The 22,241-nt window shown below is 34.8% G+C and overlaps 1 protein-coding gene across 1 annotated transcript in view; it reads right to left on the reverse strand.

Moving 5' to 3' along the window:
* LOC126776290 (diacylglycerol kinase eta) overlaps positions 1 to 22,241 on the reverse strand; it is a 187,605-nt gene that overhangs the window by 133,965 nt on the left and 31,399 nt on the right. Inside the window, exon 2 of the mRNA XM_050498666.1 lies at positions 14,499 to 14,609. Within this exon, the coding sequence (XP_050354623.1) occupies positions 14,499 to 14,609 (111 nt within the window). The remainder of the gene's footprint in view (positions 1 to 14,498; positions 14,610 to 22,241) is intronic.

Raw genomic sequence — 22,241 nt, forward strand, 5'->3', positions numbered from 1 at the left:
TGTTGGGCTAATGCGTTGAGCGCGAAATTAATAAACACAAATTAAGCAAATTTCGGTTTAAATTTACGTATTCTAACCACTGGGCAATTACGGATTATAAGCTGCCTACAAGCTTAATGCGATTATAAGCTGAATACAAGTTAAATGCGATTAAAAGCAATTCGCTTTACGTCTGACCATTCTGCCGTCAAAGCTGAACACAAAAGCGACAAATGGCTGCAATGAGATTTCGTGCAACAAGGCATAGAGACGTAACTACAGGCACAGGGAAATAATAATGAAATAACATCTTAATTCCCATATTTGGACGCGCATTGATGGTATAACAGTAACAGCCTGTTAATGTCCCACTGCTGGGCTAAGGCCTCCTCTCCATTTTGAGAAATAGGTTTGGAGCTTATTCCACCACTCCAATGCGGGTTGGTAGAATTCACATGTGGCAGAATTTCTATTTCCATTTCATATAGGCCATCTCGGCTTATATAACGTATGGTTAATATGTATTATCTTACAGTGCAAATGTCTATCGAATATTCATCATCAGGTGGTCCTTTTGCCAGCCAGATTATAAATAAATAAAAAAATCCCAAAATACTAGAATGTAATTGTGTGAAATAGCATAAGAACGATTCCATGGATACTTCCACTAGAACTCCGTAGAACTAGTTGTCCTTTTCGAGAAAACAATTCGGTTCGCGTCTCAATTTCACATACCACACGTACAATAAATAGGTAAAGGAATGAATAAAGCTCTCTGTATTATATATGTGTAAGCGTAAACATACATGAGCCGCACTTAATTAAAAATAGTCTGACTCACTTTCTGTAAATTAAAAATAGACTTAGGTTTATTTTATTTACTACAATAATTGGATGCTATTTAAAAGAACAGTTTTTGATAATGAAAACTTTATATAATTATTTCTGTTGACGTTAATAAAACACAGTAACAGTACAGTAACAGCCTGTTAATGTCCCACTGCTGGGCTAAGGCCTCCTCTCCCTTTTGAGGAGAAGGTTTGGAGCTTATTCCACCACGCTGCTCCAATGCGGGTTGGTAGAATACACATGTGGCAGAATTTCAATGAAATTAGACACATGCAGGTTTCCTCACGATGTTTTCCTTCACCGTTAAGCACGAGATGAATTATAAACACAAATTAAGCACATGAAAATTCAGTGGTGTTTGCCCGGGTTTGAACCCACGATCATCGGTTAAGATTCACGCGTTTTACCACTAGGCCATCTCGCCTTTTTAATAAAACACGTCATGTGTGAATACTAATGCAAAATACCATTATTGCATTATTGTTATATATTATATATTGCATAATTGCATTAAGAAATTATCGACGTCTATAATTGTCAACATTATCATAGAGAATATATACATACATATAAAATTATATTACGTCACGGATACTGTAATGCTTGACGACAAAAGTCTTCAATGAAGTCTTACCGGTTATGACCTACGAAGCCGAGACGCGGATAGACAGTGCGTTTGATCCACCATTTTAAATTCGCTTAGCGAGCTATAGAGAGGGCTATGCTCGGAGTTTCTCTGAGGGATCGAATCCCAAGTGTGATCTGACAGAGAACCAAGGTTATCGACAAAGCCCATAGGATTAGTAAGCTGAAGTGGCAGTGGGCTGGACATTTATGTCGCAGAACGGAAAGCCGTTGGAGTAGACGTGTTCTGGAGTGGAGACCACGCCTTGGCAAATGTAGCGCAGGACGCCTTCCAGTTATGTGGAGTGACGATATACGCAAAGTAGCTGGCAGCGGATGGATATTGAGAGCTGAAGATCAAGCTCAGTGGCGTGCCATTGAAGAGGCGTATATCCAGCAGTGGACGACAAAAGGATGATGTTGATAATATGTGCAAACCAAAAAACGCAACAATGTAATTTATCTTAAGACAGATTAAAATGCGAACGATATAGTTTGGCTTTTTATATTATTTTAATTCTAATTTCTACTTAATCAACACAACGTTCTTAATTAAGCATATTTATGCTTAGAACCTTTTTTATACAAAAAATAAACAATAATAAAAATGTCAACGTGCAAGTTCGAGGTCATTTCGACTGCAACCCTATAGGCTATTGATGTACCCTTAAAAATCTTCAAAGTGAGATGAATATAAATCCCACCGGAATATATTTTAATGATCTCGTAGACATGACGCGATCTCATACATACGTTTGAATGTATAATATTTTTCATGAGAAAATTAAGATGTTAATTAAGGTGCTAAGTCTAAAATATAATGTTTTTTTTTCTAACATCTAAGTTTTAAAGTAATATTTACAGGCTAAATTCACTGCTGGGCTAAGAGGAAAAGGTTTGGAGCTCATTCCAAAATGCTTCTCCATGCGGTTTCGTGGACACACACGAGGTAAACTTTCAACCGACACATGCAGGTTCGATTTTGATCGTGACAAAATTCAGAATTGTGCATGCTAGGTTTTAAACCTGCGATCGTCGGTTACGTGTCACGTGTTCTAACCACCGTTACCGTGGCCGTTTCGGTTTAATAAGTTTATTTTTTATTTATTTATTTTTGAAGTTTTATTTTTATTTATTTTTTTATTTCTACGACGTTCCTAACCATAAAATAGCATATGTGGTCATACCATCACCATCACCGTCATTAGAACACGCCATGACATCTGGTGGCAAAAACAGACTATCTTTTGATTACAAAATTTAGAATTCATAACAATCGTGGCGATCTAATTATAAATGCTATTAGTAAGCAAATTCGAATTAATTTAAATTTCGTTTTAATGATGGGCTAGGATTTGTTGATACTATATGACGTTATGCTAACCTCTTCATCGCTTGTATTTTTTTATATTTTATTAAGTATATGGTTTGCTTCTATTCTAGTCAGTTACTATAAAATAGCAATTATTCAGTTGGGTACTATTTGTTATTCTTTCACACAAAAAACTATTAAAAGGATTTAAACCAAATTTGAAATAGAGGCAGCTAATAATCCGACTTAACACGTAGCCATGGGCGGAATCTAGTATAATATTAATTTATTGCTAATGAGTTGCAATTCGAATCAGTCATGTTTATATAGTTATATGTCAGGGCCCAAAAGCTTAAAAATATTTATCACTTCCTATAATAACTAGCTGGCATTGCAATGCCTCTTTAATTGTTTTTGTAAACACTTTGTTTCTACGACTCGCGCATTGGTTGATCGTCATATCGCAGAAACAGTGGATGCAATAACTTTGCAAAATTGTACAATTTGTACATAATAAACATATTGCGCGTAGCAGGTGTGAGATTTGTCACTATTAAACTGTATACGTGAAATATAGAACACTATCTTTTATAAATATTATTGTAAATGAAATAAAACAGATTGTTTATGTTCATATTGCCGTGAACCACCCACTCATCAGATGTTCTACCGCAAAACAGCAGTACTTGATATTGTGGTGTTCCGGTTTGAAGGGTGAGTGAACCAATGTAATTACAGGCAGAAGGGACATAACATTTTAGTTCCCAAGTTTGGTGGCGCATTGGTGATGGAAACGATGGTTAATATTTCTTACAGTGTCAATGTTTATGGACGTTGGTGACCACTTATCATCAGGTGGCCCATATGCTCGACTTATACTATAAAAAAAATATAAATAGTCTGGCGTCTTTTTTGATATAACATTAAGTTTCTCAACGCCAAACCGACCAGAACAAAAATAATTTATGGAAGCACATACTTCTATAAATGTCGGATATTTCTTTTCACTAGTAATTATAAATATATTAATATAAACAAACAAGAGCAAAAGTTTGCGTACAAGCTTGTAACTATTTTTCAGAAACGAAATAAATCGGAGCGTTGTCAACATGACATCGCTTATTGGAATTCTTCCGTCCTCCCTAACTTGATTTTGGCACATGTGTTGTGTATTTTTATTCTTATTTAAAGTATAATAACTAAATAAAACAGAAACTTAATTTTTATTTTACTATAGAATATATTAGATTTCCTAATCAGCTGCGAAAGTATACATTGTAAAAATATGCATGAGTCGAATGAAATTCTGACAAACGTATATATATTTAGACCTATAAAATCCCAACCATATCTGTGGAAATACGCCTTTACCCATAAAAAAAAAAACAATTATTGTTCGATTGTATTATACTTTTCTTATAAAATTATAATTACATATTAATAAAATATTGTGTATATGGAAAATATTAATGATTGTGATACTCATGACATTTGTACAAGGAACAAACTATTTACACCGGTTTTACAACAGGATCCTAGAAAGTTTTCCAAACGCCTCTGTTGATAGATTTAGAAGAAATGAAAATCTTGTATTCAAAATTTTATTATTTAATTGGTGAGTTTATATATTGGGAATGAAACGATTGCCTTTGGCTATTTCTTCTTACACTAAAAATTCGTAAACAATTACAAGACATGATAACAAAACGAAAAAAAAAACTTGATGAGTTTCTTTCGCCGGTTCTTCTCAGCTCAGGGTATTTCTTCTCCAAATCGGTGGTAGTTTATAATTCATAAACAAGTGTAATGTTTCTATGTCGAATAAAATATTTTCATTTGATTTAAATTTACGAGCACATTAACATCGAAAACATGTCGGACTCGACAAAGTTCGTGACACAAACATATTCGTATTCCTAACTTCTGCTTTGAAAACGACAATAAAATTGTTCTATTACGGGTTTGGCCAAAATATAAAATTGGAATTCGATGCGTTCTCTTCTTTTTCTTCAGAGTAATTTTGAGCCATTGTAAAAACAAATTTTCGTTCAAAGCGAATGTTATACAACTCATTTAGTTGTCTTTAATTTTTATTATAAATATTTTTTCTTCTTTTCACGTGACTATCACGTTATTTTTTTTTATAATATAGATAGGTAGGCCACTCATACAAATCATTACCGTAAGAAATATTAACCGTTCCATAAGATTTTTTATATAGATCTAAGATATTACTTGTTTCAATCTTTCCGCAAACATTTTCCAACTTTTTTTTAACAGTAAAACAACTGACATATATCAATGATTATCAAAAAACCAAAACAAACATTTACATCGCAAATATACCATCCGACTTTTGTTTGAGACAATGGTCGCTTTTTTAATTTAGTATATTGGGAATTTAATATTCACTCATTCATTCATTCATTCCACTCGGGTAGAGATTCTAATTTGATATGACTTTTGTGTTACGTTTGTAACTATATTACACTGAAGATATTTAGAAACTTGCTCACGTGATGATGGCAATCGTGCAGTTTTAGACGTGAATTTAATTACGAACAACTTAGTATCTTAGAAAATGATATATCTAAATATACTTGTATAAATACAACCAATTAAACGAAGCATTGATATCTGTAATAAGATGAAATGTACAATTTAATTTTAAAAACGCAAATATATATCACAAACACTAAAACTTTTATTATTATTAAATAACTTTATTGCACGCTCACAATGAAAAAAAAGGCAAATAGAAATAAAAAAAGAAAAACAAAAGCTTAAGAATAGTCATGTTATATAAATGTAATTGCGGACTATAATATGATGTAAGCACTATTTAAGGTTTCAAGACTTTATTATTACGCTCTGCATATGACGACATAATTGTTTATATAAAAAACCGTATTCTCCATTTTGAATCATCATATTACAGTATTGAATTAAATGTACAGCGACAATAGTTCGTGTTGTAGATTTTACCGAGAAGAACCAGCAAGAAAATTATTTTTCATTCACTTTTCCAATAATTCACATATATCTGTTTATTTTTTTGTATAGTGTTATCATTGTATAGTGACCACTTAATACATTAACTTTCAATATTATTTTAAAACCTCAATACCTCGATAACCTTATCGGTGCTTGTATTGAAAATAATAAATAAACTTTGGAATGCTTTGCCTGAGTCCGTATTTCCCGATAGGTACAATGTTGGTGTCTTCAAATCCAGAGTAAACAGGTTTCTTATAGGCAAGCGTGCTACATCTTAGACCGTGTCGATTCTTAACATCAGGCAAGTCAACGGTCAAACGCTGGCCTATTAATAGTAAAATATATATATATATTTAAAATTTATGTTTAAATTATATCTTTAAAATTATTATTTTGCTCGTACGTTTGTTGCTTTATGTAGACTTGTATATAGACTTCCTATTGTACGCGCGCGAATCCGGGACGGGTAGCTAGTATAATAAAGGAATTCAAAGGAAATTTCTTCTACGAAGCGTCGATCTTTAAAAACTAACGTAACACTCAAAGGTATTCGTTGAAAAACTGACAGTTGGATAAAAACCTTAAGAATTATCATATTGCAATATATTGTGATTAAATATAATGATCCTCTTACTTTAAAAACACATACTTATATATTCCATATTTACATAAATTTACTATATTTGAGCTATGTTACAATGTCATAAAGATTATCAGATAGCCCGTCCAACTTATTCCGAATAATGTAAAATCAACAAAAAGTTATAATAAACAATGATATATTATTTTAACTTAATTTATATTGTCTTGAAGATTTATAGATGAATCTTGTGAAACATCATTTTTATTCGATGAAAGTTGCTACGCTAACCGCTACGAAATAAGCTACGACCAGTTACTTTCAAGTTTTTGTTTTTCGAATATTGTTATTAAATACGCAACTACTATAATATTGTATTGTTTAATTTATATATGTATAAGATACTAAATAACCGTTTAAATTGTTACGCAAAATAAAAATTTCATAAATATGGTATTATCAAAAATGTCTATGTTAAATGTCTATAAAAGAGATTAAAACACAAAACGAAATTTTGTACTAATATCATTGCCATATCAAAATCAAAGTGATTTATTCAACATTGAAGCAATACACTTGTTTATTGATAGTCAAATCAGAAAGTACCATCGGTTCGGAAAAGAAACACCCAGTCCTGAGAAGAACCGGCGAAAGAAACTCAGCGGGGTTTTTTTAACATGTATCATGTTTCGTTTACAAAATAAAGAGTGAAATAACCAAGCGGCGGTCGTCTCATACCCAAGGTGTGCTATCTGTACTATCACCATAAATTCACTTATTGTATAATAACCTATAGCACACATGCGTACATAGTTAATCAAAACTATATTATAATAATATAACACATATAATTATAAATAATAATAATAATATTCAGGGACATTTTTCACACACGGCCATTTGATCCCAAATTAAGCTTATACAAAGCTTGTTCTATGGAATTCTTGTTGCACCAGACAACTCATATTCTACATGTACTACTTTTCTTTTGGAAATACATACTTATATAGATTATTACAGCCCAGACTCAGGACAAACAGACATGTTCATGTACACAAATGTCTGTCCTGGGTGGGAATCGAATCCACAACCTTCGTCGTGAAAGGCAAGCATCTACCAACCACGCCAACTCGTCATGTATATTTAAAACAAATATATATATTTAGTTGTCATTATATTAAAAAAATGCGTATTTTACTGTCTCTGCAGAACTAAAATACGAGTATTATCGTAAAGTAAAACCTCAAGGATGGTTAAGCGTTACGGCTTCCGGTGAAAATGTGCGTAACGTTCTCGTTTAAACTTGCATCCAGTATTCAGTCGTGCTCTGATTGCATTTGTAAAAAATATGTCAGACGTTACTTTGTATACTTTTAATAAATAAAAGTTTATGTTTCTGTGTATGTTTTTCTTCTGTGTAGCTCAAACCCATTAACCGATTATTATTTTGGTGAGTTGTCTTACTTACATTATTTTTCTCGGCATTTAATATAAACATTTTATTTAGACTTCTTATTGTGCCTGTGCAAGGCCGGGATGGGTAGCTAGTATTACTACGACATTCAGAGATACATGGATGTATCACAAATCAGCGATCTGTAAAAACTTGAAAGGTAATGCTCGAAGCCATTGAAAACTGACACTTAAGTTCAAATTAAACATGTCGCCAGTATAATAGTACTGACGTCATATCCTTTAACTTGCGTCGTACAAAAAATTTTTTTTTCTCAAGAAATGATTTTCCAATAATAAATCATGCTTTTTTTGTATTCAATATTAGAAATAAGAGACCATTGTAAGTCTATGTCATTATTACAAAGGGCTTGTATCCTCCATTATATTGCTAGAGAAAACGTACCAGAATATTTTCGATAACTAAATTTTATCACAATAATAATTATGTGGTATTTTATAACAATGATTACAGTTACCAATAATAATAGTTTGAATAGAATTCATTGATAATTTTCTGTTATGCAAAACAATTGTCATTATTGAATTGTATAGAACGCATAACATTTCTTTTTTTAGGCATTAAAAGGTCTAACCCATATTTACTGTTGGTTTAGCTACTTTTTGAAAAATTTACAAGTATTTGACAGAGACCTCTGTTGTACATTATTATTACGGTGGGAAGGGTAGTGAGCTAATGTAACTAAAGGCACAAGGGACGGAATATGCAGTCAGTATAACGACTTACGCGCAACGACGCAAAGTATTTATATATTAGAATAGAATATACTTTATTGTACACCAAACGAGTTACAGAAACATACAGTTATAAATACAAACAAAAACACTATCAATGTACAAAAGGCGGTCTTATCTCTAAAAGAGCGATCTCTTCCAACCGTAACCGTAACACCCTGTGAATGTCCCACTGCTGGGCTAAGGCCTCCTTTCCCTTTTTGAGGAGAAGGTTTGGAGCTTATTCCACCACGTTGCTCCAAAGCGAGTTGGGGGAATACACATGTGACAGAATTTCAGTGAAATTAGACACATGCAGGTTTCCTCACGATGTTTTCCTTCACCGTAAAGCACGAGATGAATTATAATCACAAATTAAGCACATGAAAATTCAGTGGTGCTTGCCCGGGCTTGAACCCACGATCATCGGTTAAGATTCACATGTTCTTACCACTGGGCAATCTCTTCCAAACAACCATTGTATAGAGGACTTGAGATAAATTATCCGAAGTTTAAGCGTAAAATTTTGCGATATCCTATAATAATAATTTTAATTGATGTCTTTTTTTCTTTTTTTCGAATATATATTCATCAGTTTTTTTTTTGTTAAAAAAATAGTTAAAATTATATGTTAATAAAAAAAATTTTTGTCGAACGACTAGACAGTATTACCGCGTAATAGTTTCTTTGTCAGTGTTGTACATATCTGTATTTGGTACATATTTCAAAAAAACGTTAATAAAAGATGCTACTATATAAGTAAGGCACATCTACAGTACTTATATTTAATACATGTACTGTAGATGTGCCTTTTCAAATAAATAAAACTGCCTTTTGTGCTGCACACATATTTGTATGTTTATAATAAAGTGTATATAAATAAAAATAAATAAAATACGTATTAAAAAATGCAAAATATATTTCTTGTATACATAGAATCCTTAAGATTTAAAAGAAAATGATTGGACTATCCGGTTGATATATAAATTTACGATTTTATAACTTCATTTTTTTGAATTATTATATGTGCCTTGACAAAATATTCTCCTTTGGGTTCAAGCTTGCTTCCTAACAAATTTTATCAAAATCAGTTCAGTGGCTTAACCGTGAAAACGTAAAAAGACACACAGAATTACTTTCGGATTTATAATATATATATTTATAATATATATATAATAGATGTTTCACAAAAACATTTATATCAGTAAACACTGTTTACTGAAGCAAATTATATACTCTAGAGCACATCTTTTAAACGAAATTACCCATTGGAAGTGGACTTTGCAACTTACTAACTGGCGCGTAAGTTACGAACTAAACTGTCGCTTAAGTTGAAAAATAACCACACGAGACGAATAGAACTACTCGAGAAAACAGATAACTTAAATTGAAGTTTAGTTAAGTTGCGTTTTTATATCTTATATAAAATGTTTTAAATATTGTATTTTATATTATATAAAATAAATAACTAAAACGGATAAAAACTTGGCATAGTTTATCGTAATCGGTTATTTTCGTTTGAATATAAATTTACTTGGATTGTTTCAAACTAATTCAATTGTATGAGCTTGAACCGATGTCCTTCTTATCTTTATCCTTTACCCGCATTTACCACACTAAGATATCTTCTACTTGTTCAACAAACGTACAAAGTCCAAAGTCGAAACCGAAGGCTTGCGGTACGTTTTATTGCAAACCCGGATATAAAAACTACAAAACTTGAGCCCAGAGATACATATTAAAATAAGAGAATCTAGTTAAAAGTATTGTTAGAAGGCACCGTGTGATATATTATATCCTATCAGTATATTATATAAACAGCAACATACAAGAAAATTAAATCTTATACCGAAAACTGCTCTCTGAACACTTTTATTTTGTAATATAGTAATATGCACTAAATCAACTTAACATATATGTATAATTTTCTTTTCCTTTTTTCCGTAAATTGCTCGCTTTCCATATATTCATGATATATAACGAGCTGTTTATCTGCTGAGTTATTATGTATGTGACGAGTATACGTTAAATATTGTAAATCGATTTTCAATAGTTTACGATCGGAACGAGCGTCGATTGACAAACTTTGTATACTAGAATAGCTTTGGTCATAAATATTAAGCATTCCAAATGCATTCCCAGATGTTTTTGTAGCTAAGTAGTTTAAAAAATGTTAAAGCGTTTATTGTTTTATTATTTCTCATATAAAAATAATAATAAGATTACTTTTGTAATAAAATTATTCATCAATATTAACAAACGACGTAGCACACGTGAATTAATTATATAAAACCTGACAACGTAAGCAAATGTTTATTTTACAAATGTATGAAAAATATTAAATAATTTAATTTTGAAATTTAATTTAAAATAATACATAACCAACCAGTTTACAAAGGACTAATTAAAATGAGCGTTACATTATACGTCAGTGTGATTTTGATGATAATTTATTTAATGATATAACATTTAAATCAATATTAAATACAATTTCTTTTTTTGGCTTATAATATATGTATTCTAGATATCTACAATATTTTGGGATTACGTTCTGAAACAGAAGGAAAACCATCTACAAATGGTCAAATTCTCGTTACATTGTTTCATTTCAAGCTTCAAAGTTTTCTACACAATACAATAATGACATTGTCTAGAGTGTTTTCTTTTTACTAAATATATAGATGGAACGTAATTTTCTTTATTATCTTTATATTTATGAGAAAAAATACAAAAATAATAGCTTATATTTGTATTTTAATAACATTGTTAAATTACGAACTCACACCACAAAATAATAACACATTTTAAATAAAAACTTTGTTTAAAAATTTTTGTTATAAAATTGTGTCTTACCCATTATTAGGTACAATATAAAATGTAATTAGTAACATATAAATAATACTTACGAAATCGAAAATACGTTGCTCTGATCAGCCAAAACGGTAATTGTGCAAGAGTCAAAACTAAAACCGGGTCAACAGCATACGGTCGCACAACACATACGAAAAACGAATACGAGAGTTAGCTACGAGGAAACACTATGTATGTAATGAAGATATTATAACGTTATAAGCTTATATGAGAAGTTTTTCATTAATGAATCTATGTTATGATACTCGCGGGTTAATTTTCCGTGAACAATATAGAATCGTCGATCTCGTCCGGCGCCTAAAGCGCAACTGAACTGAGTAGTCGGTTAATCGGGGACGTCGGCGCCCAGCCGTCTCGGAACTGCCCAGGTGTAATCCCCGCCCTTCTAAATATTACGAGCTTTTGTACACGTACTAAGCGAATCTACAATTTCACTTTTATTTAACATTAGATTAGATTTTGCGTAAAGATTCATTCGGCTGAAGTCTAATTAAATTAAGTCTTCTCTTGTATCAAGTAGGACCATCGCAACGAAGTTAAGCTTATTACGAGCCTTCTTAAAAGTTTAAAAAATAAAGAGTTAAATAATAAATATAGTACAGTATAGTATTTAGTATTATAAATCAGTTTTAATAATTTGTCTGACTGTTTTACTCTCATAGTTTGTAAATTTTGAAGTTTTGAATTTATATAATATTTAACTTTTTGCTGCAAATAAATTGGTTACGTTAGCCTAAATATATAAATAGATATTCGATGCTGATATTTGGCGCTCAATGGAAAAATAAAAAAAAGGGAAAATCATGTAATTTATAGTCGTTCCCAAAATTGATAAAAATATTTTGTTCTGTACGAGATGTTTAAAGTCCAATATTTAATGCAAATTTAAATTATAATCAGAAACATGGACATAGTATGAGACATTAATAAACCTTATATTATCATACATGGAAGTTATTACATTCATCTCACTGGTTTTGTTGCTAAAACAGTAGACTTCATCATTATATCATATTATCACACAGTGGTAAGAGCGTGTGAATCTTAAACGACGATCATGGGTTCAAACCCGGGCAAGCACCACTGAATTTTCATGTGCTTAGTTTGTGATTATAATTCATCTCGTGCTTGACGGTGAAGGAAAACATCCTGCATGTGTCTAATTTCACTGAAATTCAGCGACATGTGTATTCCACCAACCCGCATTTGAGCAGTGTGGTGTAATGAGCTTTAAAACCTTCTCCTCAAAAAGGGAGAGGAGGCCTAAGCCTAGGAGTGGCACATTCACAGACTGTTACTTAGTATATTATAGTGTGACGTTCGCACTTTTTATATGTTATGTTACGCAAACGAGGTCGACCAGATAGTATGTGGTTACCCTTTAACGCATATAAACGAGAAGTGTGCACATCGTTTAGTTTCAATTCCTTTAGTTTGCAAAGAACAAATAGACCTTGGCTTTGTTGTAATTGGATAAAAATATCCGAATTTTGGACGACACGCGATTTATTTTTATCACTTCGAAATTAGAACATCGCTTAAATGTTCAACCGGGTTATATAAAAATAAAAATCATGATACATCCTTTCCAATATTTGAAAAACAAAATGTTGTCATAAAAAAATAAATAAAAATATTGTGTAAGTATCAACTGCATACTATCTTATGTTTGTTATCTAAAAGACAAAGTAAGTCATTTATTTAAAAAAGGAAGATAAGTTAAATAAGGAACTGAAGGGCTCTATGGGACTTTACATTAATTGATACGCTAAGAGATTTATTTCGACTAACATCAACCAACTGAGTTCGATTGATCGGGGCTCGTCAAATCAATTCGAACTTGTTTTGTGTTGTGGTTTTATCATCAGGTTTGTAACCAAATGTTTTGATATCCGAATTACCTATACTAGAAAAGTTTAAAAAAAGGTAAATTTATATATATATATTTTTTATAGTATATGTAGACGGACGAGCACATGGGGTCAACGAGGGTCAGAACCCCTAGGGGCCATCGTCAGATTCACATTAGACCCTTTTAATGCACTTGTAAAACGATACGTTTACACATGTGTACCTAAAGCTGTTATGACGGTCTTCCTCGTGGGACTACTTTTGTTTTTTTTTTTTATCGAATAGGTAGGCGGACGAGCGTATGAGCCTGATAGTAAGTGGTCACCAACGCCCATAGACATTGGCACTGTAAGAAATATTAACCATCGCTTACATCGCCAATGCACCACCTACCTTGGGAACTAAGATGTTATGTAATTACACTAGCTCACTCACTCTTCAATCCGGAACACAACAATACCAACTACTGCTATTTTGCGTTAGAATATCTGATGAGTGGGTGGTATCTACCCAGACGAGCTTGCACAAAGTCCTACCACCAGTAATTGTATGTGCATGTATGTGTATACTAACATTGTTGATTTATTACATACGTAAACTTACATAAGATATCGTTAGTGCTCTCAGTGTAACGTTAACACAGACAAAAAAGACGGACAACATTTCATTACAAATAAATGTATTTTTAACTTCACGTACTAACTTTTCCAAAAAAACAACGTCTTATTCAACCTCTTTATATCATTCTACCATCTCAGACTTTTCGAACACATTTTATGAGTCAAAATAAATATTTTTAAAGTCACTGGACCAAATGATTAAGTTCATATCTGCAGTTTTCTTGTCACAAGCGATATATGCAGAATAAAACTACTCTGTCGTTTACTTCTATTTAGATTGATGGATTGGCGGAAAAATCAGCTTAACATATGCCACAGACTCAAACAGTTACAATAGACATATTTGTATATAATTATACATAGCGCTGACTTTTCCACACTATATATCGTTATTTAGATTCTTGACAACAATTATGTTAAAGTTCGACGTCAATCAGACTAGCAATTTATACAAAAAAAAAAAACAAACTATCTAACTATATACCGAATCTATTTGTTGTGTTTTTATTCAAGCTGGTAGAACATAAATTTGCTAAAAGAATATATCGTAAGTCACCTTAAAATTCTAGTGTTTATTCTATTAATATTATTTAATATATCATACATTAGAAGTAGAAAATTCACTCACATCTTTCTTCTTGGCGTAATATAGTGTGCGCCCGCGCAGCTTAAAGTATCGCCGCTGCCACCGCTGAAAGCTGCGCGTTTGCTTCATCAAATAACCCTCCTTGACCACTGGCTGTAAGAAATAAATAATATGTACTGCAGTTAACGTTTTTCTATTTATTTCTGATAGTTGAAAGTGGGGATTTTTATGTTATAATACATACTTGGATCAGTATTTTTGAAAGAATTTTTATGCTCACTGTTTATGGCTCACTGCTGAGCTAGGCTTCTTATCCTTTTGAAGGGTTTGCCTAATGCAATACGCATGTATATGGTGGATACACATATAGCTGATTAATCGCTATATTCAGGTTGGTTTCCTTCGCTGCCAAATTAAGCGTATGAAATTTCAAGCGTGCTTGTTTTAACCCGCAATTTACGTCTAAGATTCACGTGTTCGAACAAATGAGCCATCTTGACTCGCAACCGAGACATAAGCACCCTGCTAGGGAGAAAGATAACTATATGTGTGCGTGATATGTATGTACGTGAATGTTTCTATTATCACACGTATCTTATGACAAGTCATTGACATCAATCACTCAATCACTAAAAAAAAGCCGAGACAGTGCAGTGGTAAGAACGCGTAAATCTTAACCAATGTTCGGGGGCTCAAGCCCGGTCAACCACTGAATTTTCATGTGCTTAATTTGTTATTATAATTCATCTCATGCTTGACGGTGAAGGAAAACATCGTGAGAAAACCTGCATGTGTCGAATTTCACAGAAATTCTGTCACATGTGTATTCCCCCAACTCGCTTTGGAGCAACGTGGTAGAATAAGCTCCAAACCTTCTCCTCAAAAAGGGAAAGGAGGCCTTAGCCCAGCAGTGGGACATTCACCTGCTGTTACTGAACTAAAATCACTAAATTCATTTTTATGACTCACACACATTTAAGCACTACACATACTGAGTATTAGCTTATAGTATATAAATAAGCTTGATATTCATTAATTTTAGCATATCTTGATTTTGTACAAAATAATTAGCTTGGAGTTACTTTATATGGAAAGGGCCGTAATTTAAGTTACAATGTTATCGATGGGACACTTTTTGCTTACGTCTTATCAGCAAAATATATATTGATATCGATTTATCCACATTCTATTCACATATACACATAACGCACTTTAAAAATATTAAAGTTTTTATAATAGACATATTGAAATTTGTTTTATTTCTCTAATCGAAATATTAAACTAGTTTTGCATGAAAATTTTTACAAGTCTTCATTATAAGTATTTTTAAGAATAACTACATTAAGCATTTAACATTGGTTCGACACATAAAAACACACCAACGACAATAACATCACAAACAAACAGCTAACAATTTCAGTGTAGACGAAGACTAACAACGGTTTAGCTAATTCAACCACACTGCTCCATTGCGGTTTGATGTATACATACATGACAGAATATCCGACACGTAATATGTATGTTTCTTCACGATGTTTTCTGTTACCACTGAGAACAATCAATCAATCAACAGCCAATCGTTGTCCACTGCTGAACATAGGCCTCTCCCAAGGTGCGCCAAAGCTCCCTGTCCTCCGCCTTCCGCATCCAGTTGGTGCCCGCCACCTTCTTAAGGTCGTCGGTCCACCTGGCTGGAGGGCGCCCTACGCTGCGCTTGCCGATTCGCGGTCTCCACTCTAGGACTCGTCTGCTCCAACGGCCATCGGTCCTACGACATACGTGACCAGCCCACTGCCACTTCAGCCTGCTAATTTTGCAAGCTATGTCGGTGACTCCGGTTCTTTTCCGGATAATCTCATTTCTGATCTTATCCTTCAAAGATACTCCGAGCATAGCTCGCTCCATAGCACGCTGAGCGACTTTGAATTTGTGGACTAGTCCCGCAGTTAGTGTCCACGTTTCGGCACCGTATGTCATGGCAGGTAAGACGCATTGGTTGAAGACTTTCGTCTTCAAACATTGCGGTATAGACGACTTGAGGACTTGACGAAGGTTGCCAAATGCTGCCCATCCCAAGCGAATTCTTCGATCGGCTTCCTTCTCGAAGTTGTTCCTACCGACTTGTATTACCTGTCCTAGGTAGGTATATTCACTAACAACTTCGAGAGGTTTCCCCTCGACGTATATCGGTCCCGGCACGACATGCCTATTGAACATGACCTTGGTCTTGTCCAAGTTCATACCGAGACCGACACGCCGGGAAGACTCGCCTAGGCTACGCAGCATTTCGGTGAGTTGTTCCAGCGACTCTGCTATGATGACGATATCGTCGGCAAATCGAAGGTGTGAGATGTACTCGCCGTTTACATTGACTCCATACCTAGTCCAATCCAGCGTTTTGAAAACGTCTTCCAACGCGTTGGTGAACAGTTTCGGGGATATTACATCCCCCTGTCTCACCCCTCTGCGCAGTTGGATCGCCTTCGTCTTACAGTCCTGGATGTGGACAGTCATTGTAGCGGCGTTGTACAGACATCTCAGTACCTCGATATATCTCCAATCGATATGACATCTCTGCAATGAGTCGAGCACTGCCCAGGTTTCGATGGAGTCGAAGGCTTTCTCGTAGTCCACAAATGCCATACACAGCGGCTGATTGTACTCTTCGGTCTTCTGCACAATCTGCCGAACAGTATGGATGTGGTCCACGGTGCTGTAGCCTGATCGAAAGCCGGCTTGCTCTGGGGGCTGGAACTCGTCAAGTCGTCTGGCGAGACGGTTCGTGACGACTCTTGAGAACAGCTTATACACGTGACTCAGGAGGGAGATTGGTCTGTAGTTTTTCAAGAGGGTTTTATCACCTTTCTTGAAAAACAGTACCACCTCACTCCCGCTCCACGTTTCCGGGGTCTTGCCATGTTGGATGACGGAATTAAAGAGGCTTGCTAGCTCTTTCAGGACCGGAGTCCCGCCTGCCTTAAGCAACTCTGTTGTGATTCCGTCATCTCCCGGAGCTTTGTTGTTTTTAAGCTGTTCTAGAGCCGCCCTAATCTCTCCTTGGTCAACGACCGGGAGCTCCTCGGAGTAATGGCGCATAAGAGGGGCGCGCTGGTCATCAATACTGATTCCCACGGGTTTATCCGATCTTGAAGAGAACAACTGCCCATAAAACCTCTCTACTTCTCCGATAATCTCAGGCCTAGAGGTAACGACCCCACCATTTTCAGTTTTAAGTTTTGTCAGACGCGGCCTCCCAAACTTGCGAGCGAACACTTTCGATCCCCGATTTTGCTCAATCGCAGCCTTGATGGCACGGGTATTGGAGCGTCGGAGATCGCGTCGCGTCAGCGTTTTTATTGTTCGGTTTAAGGCCTTATCTGACAAAAACGATGGTAGTTCTCGTCGTTTTCTCATGAGCTCGAGTGTCTCAGCAGAGAGTTTTGGTGCGTTGTCTCTTCTCTGTGGCGGAAAACACTTGCGGGATGTGTTTTGCAGTATTTTGACCAGCGTGTCGGTTCTCTCATCAATGCTGCTTATGGTTTCCAACGCGGTGAATTGATTTTGAAGTTCCATTTGGAACTTTTCGGAGCCTTGAGCAGCTTGGAGCATGGTAGGTCGGAGAGTAGACCTCATCATTCTCGATCTTTCGGCTTTTAAGTTGATATTTAGAGTGCCTCGAACCAAGCGGTGATCACTTCCGGTATTAAACCTGTTGATCACTGAAACATCTCTAAATATGTGCCTTTTATTCGAAATGATAAAGTCTATCTCGTTCCTTGTCACGTTATCGGGGCTTCGCCAGGTCCACCTCCTCTGAGGCTTCTTTTGAAAGAAAGAATTCATCAAAAAAAGCCCCTGCGCTTCGAGAAAGTTTACCAGCATTTGCCCCCTGTGATTTCTGCAGCCCAAGCCGTAAGGTCCGACTTTCGATTCACCGCTATCTTGTACTCCCACTTTAGCATTAAAGTCTCCCATAACAACATTGTAGTGGGCCTTCGAGGTGTCGTTGAGGGCCTTTGCGATGTCCTCGTACATCGCTTCGACCACATCATCAGAGTATGTCGAAGTTGGCGCATATACCTGTACGACCTTCAGGGAGTACCTGTCGGAAAGTTTTAGGACAAGGTACGCTACCCGGTTCGACACACTACTGATTTCCACAATGCTGCTAATGAGATCCTTTTTGACTAGAAAACCGACACCACCCTGGGAGAGGTTATCACCTCCGCGGAAGTAGAGTAAGTTACCGGACTCTAGAGTTATCGTGTCCTCCCCCTGTCTTCGGACTTCAGATAACCCCAGTATATGCCAGTTTATATGACTTAACTCTACTTCTAATTCGGCGAGGTGATGGTCCAGCCTCATCGAGCGTCCATTATACGTTGCCATTTTCAGTCGTTTTATACGGTAGCCTGCCGTGAACCGGTGATTCTTAGCACCCCCTGCCCTGCCGATACCGCGACCGCTACCTTGGTCGGGCCTAGCGGGCTTGCCGGTAACTGGGGGCCTTTTTTTTGGGCGCATCTGCCATTAATGGAGGGGTTTGCCCATACTCGCCGCGCTGGGCAGGCGTGTTGGCGAGCGCAGTAGGGGGGGTAAGATGTTTATGGGAGGGACGCTGCTGCCCATCCCCCCTTTTCCCCGTCCCTCAGTCGCCTCTTACGACACCCACGGGATGAGATTGGGGGAGTACTATTCTAAGCCGGTACTCCACGGCTACACACCACTGAGAACAATTTTAATTAAAAACACAAATTAAGCTCATGGAGTTTGCTTGTTTGCCCGGATTTTTACTTACTAACTTGTGTTAATTCTGATTCTTAATTCAGATATACTTATTTGTTACTGCCTCGTTGGTCTACTCTACAACATATCCCGACCGCAGTTCCCGAGGTCCGAGCTTCAAACCCCAGGTCGAAAATTATGTAAAACCGTTGGTACTCCGCTTGCACTCTTTCCGATTGTGTTGTCGTCCTATGGGTTAACAAGAGGGACGGAATAGAGAGTGCACCTCTCTGGTTAATCTCTCTTGAGAATTTCCGCCATGGAGACAATCGTTCAAGAGGAGATTTTGTTAGTTCAAATATTAAATATTTGTCCTTACGACAAGCTACTCAGAGAGTAATTTATTAAAAATTCTGCGCTGTCAATGATGACAGAGAGCGTGAAGTCAGTGTCGAACTAAACACCTGCTTAACAATGCTTTAAGTGTGACCGTAAGTGTTGTCATAATTATTCACACATTTAAGGATTCGCTTAAAAAGCCAAGTAATTTATGTAATGTTAATTGGTAAAATTTCTTTAATTTATAATATTGCGTATTTTTAACTGACTTAAGAAATGAGGAGGTTCTCAATTCGTCATGTATATGATGATGAGTAAAGATAGAAGAACAGATTACGATGATTATTTTTACGTTGGGTTCAGTTTAGCTCCAATGTTGTCCCATATTAATTTCATTGATATTTTTATAATAATAATATCCTGAATCATTATTCACATACCGCCATCTGATCCCAAACTAAGCAGAGCTCGTGCTATGGAAACCAAACAACTGATATATTACATATACTACTTTTCTTTTGTAAATACATACTTATATACATAATTACACCCAGATTTTCGTTCATTGATATAGGATACTGGATAGACTGGATGATGTTCAATTAATTGAAGGAAGAATTCTTCAAGCAAATTCTTTAAGTCTTTTTTTATTTTATGGAAAAAAAATTGGTATATTAAAGAAGAAGCATTTATTTCATAGCGAGTCACCTACGCATGCGCAGTCACGTTCCTCCACTAGCGACATTACCTTCTAAATGTAAACTTTCCAGTTTAAAACGTACAGAAAAATATGAGCTACGTTTTATGTTTTTTTACTCATTAGAGTATTTTGTAAAATATTTTAAAAACAATTATTTAGGCACTGTGGAATATTAAATACATTACAAACGTTAAAAATTACTCGATATAACATGTTTATCTAATTAAAATTCGATTTGCTCTCTATTATTATTAAACAAGATATTTCATATAAAAATCATATAATTACTTTTCTTTACAATTCATCTCGTGTTTGGCAGTGAAGTAAAACATCTTAAAAAACCCGCATGAGTCGAATCAAATTCTATTTCTTCTAGTGACGTCATCGAATGTATTCGCTGCAAATGAATAAGTCTCTAAAAAGCCGAGATGGCCTAGTGGTAAAAACGCGTGAACCTTAACCGATGATCGTGGGTTCAAACCCGGGCAAGCACCACTGAATTTTCATGTGCTTAATTTGTGATTATAATTCATCTCGTGCTTGACGGTGAAGGAAAACATCGTGAGGAAACCCGCATGTGTCTAATTTCACTGAAATTCTGCCACATGTGTATTCCACCAACCCGCATTGGAGCAGCGTGGTGGAATAAGCTCCAAACCTTCTCCTCAAAAAGAGGTGCGGAGGCCTTTAGCCCAGCAGTGGGACATTCACAGGCTGTTACGGTACGGGGTAATCGTTTCATACAAACGAGTAGGTGAATCATTATAGGAGAGTCTTTTACTTTTTTTATTACTCAAATATCAATTAAATATATAAATTAAATAATCCTAAAACATATACTTATGGTTTTGAATTTTAGGTTTTCGTACACCGCAAATTAAATAACCAAATAAATATTTCCAGAGTTTATTACAATAAATAAAATAAGCTTAATTTATTATTCTAAGTCACCCGATATGAATTCATCGGATGACGAGATAAGAAAGAACATCATATATTTAATGACTAGCGTTATTCAAAATTGCTAACTTTTTTTAAATCGTACCTATTTTATTTTATAACGTTTTTGTTAAATCCGTACTCTGTCGATTGAAACAATTAAATTATTTAGTTCGAATGGCATTCCATTAAAAATTTTATCATCGATTAACTTATTTGAATCTCGCTTTAAAACCATTGCACAATTCAACAGATTCAAGAGAAAAAGCCTTTAGCATCGGGACATTTACTCTGAGAAAAGCGTGTAACGTTATGTATTAAAATTAAATGTAAATCAATAATGTATTTAATAATACGCTTTAAAAAGTTGTTTCGTTTGAACTTATTTACAAATCTCAATTAATTAGCAAATATTGCTAATTTGATATTTGCTAATTTTATTTTTCTTCAATCACAAAAATCTCCACAAACAACAATGAAAAAATAGAATTAAAAGATTTTTTGATTAAATTTTTGAATTTAGAATTTTATTTCTTTTTGGTATTAGCCTCCTTCTTATAATTCACGATTCTAGGGGTAAATACAATTAAAAATAAAAAAATTGGAATTAGTTTTAGTATGGACTAAGTTGGCGGAAAAGCAATAGGTAAGAGGTGACCATCCCCCATAGGCATTAATGCCATAAGCACCAAACACCAACGCCAGTATCTACCAACCACGCCAACGGGCTCGTCATAAGTAGAAGGATAAGGCTTAATTTATATGTATGTGATGTTTTATTGCTATTATCAACGCGTCCTTGTAATATGATTATCTCACTAAGAGCTTTACTACATACTAAGATTTATAACGTTGTTATTAGTATAAGTGCCTCCGACACAATGGGACGGCAATTGTCAAGACTAATCACTTTTACGGCATCGTTAATGGAATTTAATTTAATCACTTAGACATAAGTGATATTATATTCTATTGAAAGCAATGTTTTATGAGTAATACTAATCATTATATATATAGCTTATATATTAATTCGCTCGGAATCCAAAATTAGAATCAGAATAATACTAACGAGATTGCCGAGT

Source organism: Nymphalis io, chromosome 2, assembly GCF_905147045.1.
Source record: "Nymphalis io chromosome 2, ilAglIoxx1.1, whole genome shotgun sequence".
NCBI classification, from domain to species: Eukaryota; Metazoa; Arthropoda; class Insecta; order Lepidoptera; family Nymphalidae; genus Nymphalis; species Nymphalis io.